Source organism: Anopheles darlingi, chromosome 2 (genome assembly GCF_943734745.1).
Source record: "Anopheles darlingi chromosome 2, idAnoDarlMG_H_01, whole genome shotgun sequence".
In the NCBI taxonomy this organism is placed as follows: domain Eukaryota; kingdom Metazoa; phylum Arthropoda; class Insecta; order Diptera; family Culicidae; genus Anopheles; species Anopheles darlingi.
Genome location: NC_064874.1, coordinates 58,652,783 through 58,665,282, shown reverse-complemented (window position 1 = coordinate 58,665,282; position 12,500 = coordinate 58,652,783). Strand labels below are relative to the sequence as shown.

At 46.1% G+C, this 12,500-nt stretch overlaps 2 protein-coding genes across 2 annotated transcripts in view; one reads left to right on the top strand and one right to left on the bottom strand.

The window, feature by feature from the left end:
- Window positions 1–12,500, top strand: part of LOC125949927 (probable cytosolic Fe-S cluster assembly factor AGAP009023) — a 443,394-nt gene that overhangs the window by 198,448 nt on the left and 232,446 nt on the right. The window lies entirely within an intron of this gene.
- LOC125959382 (dynein axonemal intermediate chain 3-like) overlaps window positions 9,811–12,500 on the bottom strand; it is a 3,616-nt gene continuing 926 nt past the window's right edge. The window contains exons 2-3 of the mRNA XM_049692203.1: window positions 10,875–12,500; window positions 9,811–10,805 (exon numbers count right to left, since the gene is read on the bottom strand). The exon at window positions 10,875–12,500 is cut by the window's right edge and continues 719 nt beyond it. Of these exons, the coding sequence (XP_049548160.1) occupies window positions 9,811–10,805; window positions 10,875–12,500 (2,621 nt within the window). The remainder of the gene's footprint in view (window positions 10,806–10,874) is intronic.

Sequence of the window (12,500 nt, the reverse complement as noted above, 5' to 3'; positions counted from 1 at the left end):
TATCAATTTAATGCGCCGATATAAAAATAACGAATAAATCAAATTAATCTGCAAAATCAAAAATGTTCAAATTAACACATGTTTTGGGGCGTGCGTTGTGTGCACCATTGCAGTTGGATAGTTGGATAGAACAGTCGAAAAAATGGAGTCTTTGTTGTTGAAAGAGTGATAAAAATAGCAGCAAACATTATTTAACTGAATTTTTGCGCCGATCAAGTGATTTGCTTTCAAATTTCCTCAAGCAATATGTTCAACCTTGCTAATGACTCCCAAATTTCATTAAACCGCAGCATCTGAAAGAGAAAAAAACAGAAAATCATAAAAATATGCAATACCCAACCCCATCGATATCTCATAACAAATTGAGCATAAAGCAGCGCACTTCAAATAATTGAATATTCTTGAAATAAACTTTATTTAAAACCATCCGATACGTCAATCAATCGATAACGACAACGATGGCACACATACACTTCGCCACCACCACCACTGATCGCGACGAACTCGCCGAATAGGAACGTCAAACACAAAAAAAACTGTGACAAACGGAAACTACGAAGGTTAAACTCTCATCAACTCGCGGAAGGTAGAGCGAATAGTTTTTTGAGGAAAATATGTAGCTTTTCCTTCTTTAAAACATTAACAAAAAAATCTCTCTAAACACTTGTTAATACAGATGAGAATAATAAAGCAACACAGCCTACTAGGAATGTGTAGGAATAATGTTCACGAAAAAGTCTCTCCAAGGAACATATCGATTCCACTACCAAAGGGGAAGGGGAGAGGAAACCTGGTTCCGGGTCGTCGAAGGGGACACATTCTGGGCCGAGGTCGCGGCAGGAAGCGATAGGAAGCGATGTCACTGTCAACTAGCGCCCGGGCGGGCGAGCGGGCGCTCGCTATCGAGGCCTCCCTGACGTCACGGATCACGGCACACAAAAACTGACATCCTAACCCCCTCGTTGTCGTCGTCGTGTGTGTGTGTGTCCGTACGAGTGCTCGAGTGTGTGTGTGTGTGTGTGTTTGTGCAGCTGAACGGTGGTTAATAGTGAGCAACGATGACAACAACGGCCGCGACATTGATGGGCATCATGAAAATGTGATATTTTTTTTTTTGTCCCAACCTGGCCTCCAGTAGGCCGGGGGTTGTAGTTGTCCAAATTATGAGCTGCCACGTTCCGTTCCGTGCCGTTCCGGACTTGCTCCGTTCAGAGCGCACATCATGATGATCCGAAAGCGAGAAGGACGGAATGGGCGGAACGTGGAATCGATTACGGGGTGGAAAATTGGATGATCGGTAGGCCGGATTGGAGCGAAGGATGACGGAGGCCTATCCGTGGAGTGCATCTGTGCACTTCATTCCGTTGCTGGTGTGTTGGTGAAAAGCGCAGCCGGGAAAAACGGAGGCAGCGGCAGCGAAGTGGCAGAGCTGCTGCTCCCGGTACTCCTGGTACTCCTGGTACTCGGTAGTTGTTATCGATGGAGTATGATAGACTCAATTAACCTATGCACCTGATGCTCGCACTCCTGTCTCGAGCTCGGGCTGCCGTGGGATGAATAAATAAAAACAAGCCGGATCGGAATATATAAAAACCCCGCAAAAAAAACATCCTCGCGTTATGCAATGATGCAGCTTGTGTGTGTTCGAGGAGGAGGGTTGGTGTTGTAAAATGATGATCGGAAATGACGAGACGCAAATAAACAAAAACAAAAACACAGCAAGCAAAAAATGCGCGAAAACAGGAAGAAGCATCCAAACTCACTGCACTGACAGGTGTGATGAGTATCACGCGTCGTGAGGACTGTTTGGTTTTGGGCCTGTTGGGCGCCGCTGCTTAATGGCAGCAGATAGACAAAATGAATCGGTTTTGCTACGGGGTGTGATTGAAAATTGATGAGATTAAAATAAATTGGACGGTTGATCAGTTCGGCCTGTCACTCGTTGCTGCATACTTCCAGCATGCAGCAGGTGGGCCATCGTCCTACCATCGGTCTTGTGTTGCTCATTGTTTTGATAGGACGCAGGATGAGCGGTGCACTTTCGAAGATGGATCGAATCGTTTGACGAATTGTAAGTTTTTGCTAAATCATTTTATTTCGATGGAAAGCTATAAAACATCTAGTTGGTCGCTAATGATATAAATTGGTGTTTAGGTGAAGGTACCTTGTATAAACCTGTGTAATGGAAAAGCTGCTGGAAAAGGTATTTCATTCAGGCGAAAAACGAAAAGTTTTTGCTCTTTGTGTTGATAATTTTCTGTTCTTAGTTATTTATTCTTATACAAGCTGTTAATAGCCTAATGAATATTATTGCAAATATTGGAGTACCCCTTTACCGGTGCCAAAAAGCAAGAATTAGGGTCAAAGTGGACAGATTAACTGGCCCACGAAGCAGAGTAGACAAGTTTTTAATCGCTCGAGGTTCTGAATTATACTATGTTTGATTGCAGCGAATTAGAAATATGTTCGTGCGAGTGATCTCGAAACTCAAATCTACAAGTATATCAAATCATCTAAACAAATAGTTATGAAAATTTAAACTATTTGGAAGGAAGTTTACTCAACAAAATTAAATTTTAATATTGTGTTCTTTGGCTTGCGCTAATCAACTCTCTCCATATAAGGGAATGTCAACATCATCTACCAACGCCAGGTTAACCTCCAGGTAGGTCTATCTACCTAAAATACAAGAAAAATGGTACAAATGTTTCCAAAGAAATTAAAAGAAGTGGAAACTATCAATAAGTAGTTAAGAACATATTGAAGTACAGATGATACAGTGATACTGTGATGAAGTACAGATGGAAGAACATGTGTAATTATACATAACTCGATTAAGATACTACTATAATAGCACAGGATAACAAGTGGTGGGCTAAGTTCTGCTATATTAATTAGCCTAGTGAATATCGAATTAATACTTTTAAAATGATTTCTTTATTCCAATTGCTGTTACAAACATTAGGATGATAATTAATAGATTACTAAATTGAATTTTTAGCCATACCCACAACAAAATAGCACATTTAAATGGCTATCTCTACATTAAGAGTTATGCTGAACTGCTATTTATATAATTGATAAACACCATATCGAATAATGTTGAAATGGCAAAGTTTTTGTAAAAGCATTGATCATTATTTCACAAACAAATACTACTGAAACTTTAAAATTGTGAACAAAATTTCAACAAGTATTAAAAAATAGTAAACAAACCAAACGGTATGCATATTAACCAATACAAAGAAATGTCATGATAACACTTTGGACGCACCAAATGTGATACGCTCGTTTCGATGCATTGTCAAACAAATCTGTCCGCCACACACCGAGTGGTGCCACCAGCTGACCGAACTAAACCGATGATCAACCGCCCGCAAATGAATCTAAATTGCGTGATTATTGGAAATGTGCGTCTTTTACTATTGCACATTAAACATTTAACACACTCCATTGCATCAATCCATTAACGCATTAAACGGGCGCCACCAACAGCGTCGCCTCTGCCACGCCGCCATTCCGTCAACTTCCTGTCCTCGCTCCCTGGAGTTGGGTTTCGCTGCTGGCATCGTCGGTTGCGATATCGCAAATATTGCATCGAATTAATCGGAACGCAAAGCTATCAGCAAGCGCGATAAATTATTAGAAAATTACTGGAGAAAAGTAAATCACGCGAGATCCGCGAGGTGCCGCGAATGCTACAACAACAGCAGCAACAACAACCAAATTGTGCTCTGCAGCCGCCTGCAGCCCCCTATATCCGCTCGATAAATCAAGAAACAGATGAAATGCATTTATGCCACTCGCCTCCCCTGGTATCACCACCCAGGGATGGGTGATTCATTTATAGCCGCATCAACGGGGAAGTTGGGTGCACTGCACTGCACTCACCCAAGGTTCCAGCACTGGCCACTGTCAACAATTGTAACCCTCACCCCGTGCACACACACACAGCTCAAGCACTAAACAGCGAAGCGCATCGAAACCTCAAAACAAACGGCAATCTCTGACGCGCGCATGCTGCGACTGGGAATGCTTATGGGTGAGGAAGCGAGGCAGGAAGAAAGGGATGTTATGTTGGGCCACCGAAAACCGCACAAACCCCAAAACGTCAACAAAGTTTTCGGTACTATTTCATGTAAATGTACGCATTTCTGCACACACACACACACACACATGGCTTGGTCCTGGCCGGTTGGTCGAGTTAGCGGTAAATGCCACCAGCTGCAGTGCCCTCATCTGCACAAAGCCCAGCCTGCTAGACGACCATTTCCGACAGGTTTTATCGCGCTCTATAGCGCACGGAAAGGGCAACACAGGCAGGAAGGGGAAGGTGAAGGTGGTGGCCATTCTGCTACCGCTGCTGCTGCTGCTGCTACTGCTGCACGTATTCATGGCGTGTAATGAATAATCCATCATTCATTTGTTTGATATTTTCATGTTTTCAGCCCACCACCATCCTAGCAGGCGCTGGTCCACTAGAGTCCAGGACCGAGAGTACAGCAGATGTCCAGCAGCATCAGCAGCAGCAGCAGCAGCAGCATCTCGAATCCCCGAGTCCGACACACCGGCGGGGGTAATATCCCTTTCGTGGGGCATTGTCGTCGTGAATGATGGATGCCACTCGCTGCCATCGCGACCACCACCAGATCCTAGTGCCCCCAACGGTGGGATCCAATGGACGACACAAATCCATCCCCTCGAGCTTCGGTCGCTCGGTCGCCAATCCTTCAACTGCATAACGCGGTTTTCCCCGCATGCCAGAACTCGTCAGCTCGTCCAGTACATCGTCTCTCATAATCGACTAACCGACTATAGTTCCATGTCGTCCACAGTGGACAGTAGGTAGCAGGCGCTGGCTGGCTGCATTCCGGTACATGGGTGAGCGAGCCAGCGGATGAAGCACCCCATATCACACGCTGCATAACTCAAAATGATTTGTTGATTTTGGTCCTTCCAACCTGATGACCATCCAGCCAGTCAGCCAGCGAGCTTCGGGGACTGGAACTGGAGCGAGTCAGTTGTTCTTGTTCCCGAGTTTTTCCTTTTTTTTTTGTCGGACTCAATTCACGTAATACTTGGAACAGGGCGTTGCTATGCTGAGGAGGCTGTCAGCGAAATTGGCCGCTGATGTAGTGATGTAGAAGAATCAGGGTAGTAACCACACAACAGACAGTAGATTGTTAGAAGAACTGACTTCTTATCACTAATAAGTCACACAATCACACAAGTATTCGTTCATCGAAATGAGTCTAATTAAACATCGATCTACCTCACAAATCGCCTACCGAGATCCTTGCTATCTCATGCTTATAGTGTCGTGATACTGTTCTCCAGAACCCAGACCAGAAACGATTATGTGGTCACAGCACAAAGTAGTGCAAACGACAGAGTACAAAAGGTTCCACCATACGCCGGTCGGCTCCAGGGGTGGTCTCTAGGTCTCTAGGAAGACAACAAACTCTCGAACATATCGTTTCGAGCCAACGCCAACAAGCCTGTGCCCGTGCAGTTCCACGTCTACGCACCTCGAAAAGGCAAACGTCACTTCACGTCGTCGTCGTCGTCGTGGTCGTCCCTGCCTTCGAAGAGACACGGGAGTCATGTTGACGCGGAAAAACAAATAGACTCTCGCTCTCTCTCTACCGAGAACCGCAGCACGCCTTTTGCCGTTTTTGCACTTTTCACACTCAATCCGCTCATCATAAATACCCGAGTCCTGACGAATGGATGGATGTGTTGCTCCACGTTCTAACCAGGCCAATAGCACCGACAGCAGCAGCAAGAGCAGTACTCTGGCCAAAAAGGCGCAAAAACGCCTCCAGTCGAGGCGACTCGTCGGACGGATCATGCTCCTCTGTACGCGCAGTGCTCGGGCACACGCAAAGGCACCGTGCCAGTATCCGTGTGTGTGTGCATGAGGAGAGGGCATATTTTGCGTTTGCATAACGCACCACCTCCCGGAACACCGGCATAGCGCAGCAGAGGCCTACACGGTCGTTTGGTGTCGCGCGCGCGCCCCGTACGCGTCGTCGGTGTGCGAGCATCTTCTCACATCACCGACCGACCAACCGACCGACCAACAGACCAACAGACCGAACGACCGTTGACTGATAAACGCCACGGCATCACCGCATCTGGCCCAGGGTGGAAGCCAGAAAGTGCACAAAAACTTGTGAATCAGCATCAGAGACTCAGCAGCAGACGAGGTACGTGGCGTACCACGCGGCACTTTCACTCGGTGCATCATGTATCATCGTCAATCGCTTTGCGTACGCGATTTGCACTGCAATCTGCACTCGGCAAATGATCCCCTCCCCAGGAACTGGCCAGTGCTGCTTGTTGCTTCTCTGTTGACGCAAACAAGCGTTTAAACGGTTTTTAGGATGAACAACGATAACGAACCACGAACCACCACCAGCCAGACAGGCAGACAGGCCACGACGCACTGGGCTGGCTGGCTGGGCTAGGGAAGATTTGGATCCGGGATTTCGGAGGCTTTTGATAGGCATCTACTACTAGCAACCGACGAAGGACCGATCCGACCGGCCCTGGCGGTGTTTGCTGATTGAAATTCGATTATGAAAATGGTCAATAGACAACACTCTATTTATGCGTTTTCTAATTCGGGTGGGATTTTTTGTAAATGTTCGTTGGGACACTGTCGCGAATCGCGTTCTGGAAGTTTGCATCAGTTATTAACTAGATTTCTAACCAGTTCTTTAATTACTCCAAATTTGTCATTTATTTTATTTATTTCATGTTTTCTTCCTAAACTTCTTAGACAAGAATTCAATATTTGTTCAGTGTTATTTTTATTATTCATTCATTGATTTTTAATTCTTTTTTGCAGATCATTTATAATGCTAAAAATGAAACAGTTTATACATCTTATATTCTATAAACTATATTCTTCATTGTTAGGTAAATTTCGACCGTCAATTCAATAATTATGTGAATTATCACAGTTCGCGATCACACACAGTATTAGAACACCGTTTCGTTTAAAAAAATTGACGAAATCTTTGAAAAAAATATTTTGTTGCTCCATTTGACTAACATTATATTTGGCACTTATTTTCTGCGCCTCTGGACTCTTTCAAATACTATCTATTTTATGTTACTTATTGCATTATTGTCCTTTCTAATAACTTCTTCTATCTAATAATTCAATGTTTCGTCTGCATATTTGTATGTTATATTTCATAGATTATCTATAAATTGCATTTTATCGTTTTAGTCTAGCATTTAACCAACTTCAAACAAAAGTAGTTAAAAACCTTTTTACTTTGACACCAGAAAAGCATTGTGTTCAGCGAATACCCTATTCTAAATGGCGAGTTTTTACGCCATGATCATTGAACGAAAATACAAATACGGTTGTTTTGAATGAGCTCATCTTATTCGTGTTTGAAATTATATGTCACACTAAACTGCGCATTCTTTGCGAAAGAGTAATATTTAAGAAAATATTTCAATAATACCAGCTAAAGTCAATCCATAAAGTTGATGTTGAAGTCTTCTAATGAATTCTAATAATATTTTTACAACATTTCCTGTCTCTGTTTGAATTTTAAGGTCTAGAAATTTGATGATTTACACACTTTTAGTTTAGTTTAGTTAGTTTTTGGAATTTATGGTCTGAATGTTTGAAGATCTACATGCTTTTAGTTTTGATTGATTACTGTATACTTGATTTATTGATGCTGTTTTAGTGTGTTTATTTAACTTTATTTTGCTTTTGTTTTCACTGACTGTTTCATAATGTTACACTGATTCAGATATGCACATTAAACACAAATAAAACCTATTAGCGAGTGACGAGTTATTGTGTTAGTAACTATTACCACAACCAAATGTAACGATTCAAAACAGAGGAAAACTGTATTCCTCACGATGGTTAATCACTCAACATTTCAAACATCTAGCCGACAAGCCGGGATGAAAAACACTTGACAACGATCGGTCACGTGGGCCCACGTGAAGCCCTCGGGCACACTCGGGGGCACTTGGGCCACTCGTCATCGCCGAGGAGTGTTTGTTTTGAAACTCACGAAGAATGCTCCGCCACACCCACAATTTGAGGGACAATCTTTCACTCGCGTGTGTGTGTCGGTTCTCTTCTTCAATCCATCCACCCACGGGCGAACCATTAACATAGCACCTCAATGTCGCGTGAAATTGCGACTTTTAAAAATAATTCCTGTGGCTTAGGGCACGGCATGACGACAATCGTCTGTGTGTGTGTGGCTGCCTTGAATTCCCTTGACACCCCATTTGTGGCCGACAATCAGGTGAATCATGCGAGGTCCTCACTTCCCCACCCTACTACTCCTAAACATCACCTCGAAGAATCGGTGATTTGAATGCATCAAACAAATTCTAGTCAGCAGTCAGCGAAGAAAGGTAAACATTTGGCCATTTCTCGCGTGCGCTCAAACAGTGAGACGAGGATTTAATTTATCTCTTCCCATTTATCAATCCCCGAGATGCAGTGTCCGTCTCGTGGATGGTCCGTCGTCCGTGGTCACACGGACAACAATCTTCGTTACACTCGCTACCGTAATGTGCCGCATGACGAAATGGAGGTTTTTCTGCTGTACGAGCTGCGTTTCACCCAAACGCCTAGAAGGTTGCTGTTCATGTCTTGGAGCAGAACCGACGAAACGAGCCAGCGAGATGGGCCATTGCTAACAGCAACACCTCCCGGGTGCCCCATGGGAGATCGGTATTCCGTTTTTGACACTCTGGTAAAAGCAACAATCGCAGCGGCTGGTCCCGTCCGTCGCACTGCTGCGCTGTCACAGTTTAATCATTCCGAATCGTTCAGAATCCGGGGAAGCCATAAAAAACATCCCAAAAACATCAGCCCGCCCTTTTACCCGGCTACCGGGAGCACGAGGAGGAGGAAAAGGAAAGACGCGAAGGGCGCGTCGCCGACGCCGCTCACAAATCACGATATTCAGTATATTTAAGTCTCACTTAATTTGATGCGGCCATGTCGACATCCAGCCGAGCATCATCCATCAAAAATTGTTTCAATTTTTCATTTGCACATCCGCTCCCGGTTCCTGTGTTCCGCGTGTTCGGCATGCCGCCATGGCAACCGGGAGCGCTAACCGCACACTAACCAGACAACATACACACCGGGCACACGTCGAGGCGGTGGTCGACCATCAGATTTCCAATACAGGCGAAGTGATTTTCCGAGTTTTGTCTGCACGTTTTTTTTGGTTTCTTTGGAAATGTTTGCAATTCGCAACGTCTGCGTGTTGTTGATAGATCGACGTAGTACTACTAAGGAGCGATGGGTGGACTAGTATCTGGTTTGAGTCATTCAATAAGTTGAATCAAGTATGTGGATTGATGTTTGGTATCGACTTAGGAGCAGACTGACGATCATTGTGTTCAAGGCTACGCACCTGCTTGCTGATGCTCCTGACCGTGACAGATCGAGATATGGAAGCGGGATAAGAATAGACAACGATGAGTTCGTGGTAGTTCAGGAGAGTTTCCGATTACGTCAAACAACAGCATAGTTTTGAAGATCCGGAATATTGCTCCACGAACTTGTAAGATCCTGAATTCTTCTGCAGCTTACTAATTACATGTCTATTTCGAACAGGACTCGTGGTATCTCTATCTCTGACGGTATATACGATCTTTGGAGTATTAATGATCTGAGTATCAGACGATATGCTCAACGAGTAAATCAAATGATGGAATTAGCAGATCCAGAAAAAACATGACTAATAACAAGAATTTTGGATAATTTATTGTAAAGCAACGCAATCATACACTAGCGATCATCTAAGTGTCCCCTGTAACCTCTTCATCAACAAACTTTTTCTCGTCTTCAACTTCCTGCGGATCCTCTATTGGCACTAAATCCATAAGCTGAGTTCTAGGAGCCATCCCTAGCCGACGCTGACTGCGCTTGTGTTCATATCGTACAATATGGCGCATATTGTCACCGACCTGAATGGCGACCTTCTCCCGTCGATCCTTAACTCGCATCAGCACCTCGGTGAAATCCTCCATCTGTGGCAGGTAATGTAGCTGAACCTTTTCCTTTGCTTCCTGTTCGACCTTCCCGAAATCGGCTATGAGCGACTCTAGATGCCCGATCGTGGTACCCGATCGAGCCTTTGACGTTGTTGCCCTTTTATCGGTTGGACGGAAGGTCTTCGCCAAATTGACGTAATCACCACCAGCTTCTGAGTAGCCACGCTCGATCGCTGCCTTCTTCTCCGCATCGTACCGACGACGCTCCACCACAGGCCGCATATCACGTGCCATCTGTTCCGGACTCACGTTCCGACGGTGCATCAATTTACCGAGTAGCTCGCGGAAGTGCCGCGAACGGTACTGCTTCTCAAGGCGATCACTTAGCGCCATTCGCTTGTCCGGCTCCTCTGAACGAGCTGCTTTGGCTAGAACCTGCTTCTTGCTCTTTGTGTCTTTTTCCAAATTCGTCCCTTCTCTATGATCCGCGATGTCCTTCGCTCTGCTCTCGTCTTGAACTTGATCGGATTTCGGTTGAATCGGGTTTGCATCGTTGTAGCCTTTGATCCATTGCGCTTGGCCGGCCTTCCTAGTGAGTTCACGCTGTATAACTTCCCGGAATGTGCGCTCTTCGAAGGGTGCCGGTTCGATCAAGCTATCCGAGAGGGCAAGGATCCGAACGTTTGCATTGTGATCGGCCACTGCAAGACAGCGCCGTGCGCTGGTCAACCGATGCTGCGTTATGGCCGTCAGTGCTGCAGCTCCCAGATTCAAGCGAAGACACTCGCAGAACGTTTTCACTGCAAGAAGAGATACGTGGTAACCATATTGTCGACAACTCGAGGGGTATTTATCCACCTGTTACTTACTGTTTAGATCCCAAACTTCAAAGTTACCATCATCGTAACCCACGAAAAACACCGATACACGATCAAGGCTCCAACGACAGGTCGTTACCTTCGAGGATCTCTTCCGCCAGAAGATCGGCGAACTGCGATCCTCACAGGTCCACAACGCCAGCACATGTCCACCGATCGACAGGAAAACGCGCGGCATGAGCTGATTACGTTCCAGGGCCACCACCGGACCATCATGGATGGCACAGAAGTTGTGTGTCACCTGCAGTGCTTCATCATTCACCGTTACAGCCTGTTCAAATGCATAACCCTCCCACAGTCCTTCCACTATCTGCCCCATGAAGGTACCGAGTGTTAGTTGCATGCTACACTCAACCGGAACTGGTTCGGGGACATGCTTCACACGCTTCGTTAGGTCCCAGGTGGGTTCCATCGGAAGGGTATTATACAAGGCCTCATCCAGGATCATACTAACGATCGAACATTGGCAGAGGATCTTATAAACCGGAAAGAAGAGGTTGTTCACGCGTTGGTACAACGGTTTATCCTTCAGCTGCGCAGCAAGCTTGGCCGAATTGATCTTCTTCTGAAGTGCAGGCGAAGCAAAATCGAAATCCCAAAAGCAGACACTACCATCGAGCGAGGCCGTCATCAGGAAGCGATGCTCCTTCTCGGGATCTACCTTCAGGTGGCCAGTGGTGGTACAGAAATAGTTCCTTGGCAACCACTTGATCACACTGATGGCCCCTCTCGGCGAGTGTTCGAGCGCACTGAATGACGTTGGACCAACGGAGCGATCGACTGCCTCGCTGGAATGGTGCTCCATCTGTCGCAGTATCTCTGCACGGTGTTTACCCCACGCCGGTCTAACAGTCTCGACGCGCTCTATCTCACCCTTTAAATCCCACAGGACAATCTGTCCATTTGCCAGTCCGGCCACCAGCAGCTCACCATCGTACGGACAGAAGGAAACCGTCGTCACCTCACGGATCGTCTGTAGTTCGAGCAACGGAATGAGCGGATTGGTGAAGCTCCACACGAGCAAAGGGAACTTCTCAAACAGCATCCGGTTGACGAGCTGTTTGCTGCGAGCGTTTGAGCGACTTGCCACGCCGGATGCGTCATGCGATGTCGTTTCGAAGGTGTACGAAGCCACGAAAATGCCCGACAGTTCCGGATGCCAATCGATCGAACGGACATATCGTCCGATCGTCCGGGAACGGTCCATGAACGATAAGCGCTCGGTAATCAACGGTGTTCGGTAACACTGAACCGGTTCCTGGGCTATCGAGTCGTACTCATCGCGGTACAGCTCGATCAAATTGTGCTGAGCAGCACCGGACAGCAGATCTTCGGCAGTCTGAAGCCATGTCTTCGAGATCGTACCTGGATCGATGCGTTTACTCTCCAAATCGAGCACGTATTGAGTCGATGCGTACGAGGGAAACGTAGGATCTGCCTGTACCCCTCGGTTGCAACCGGGCTGCCGAACCTGCGTTCCACGATGCGTAATTTTTCGGGGGAAATTTGTGTTTTTCCACTTGCCAGGGAGAAGCTCCACATAACCATCCCGTGCGTCGGCCACCTTCCGTAGGCTAAGTTGACGTGAGCTTCTTTGAATCGGATACACGAACTGCG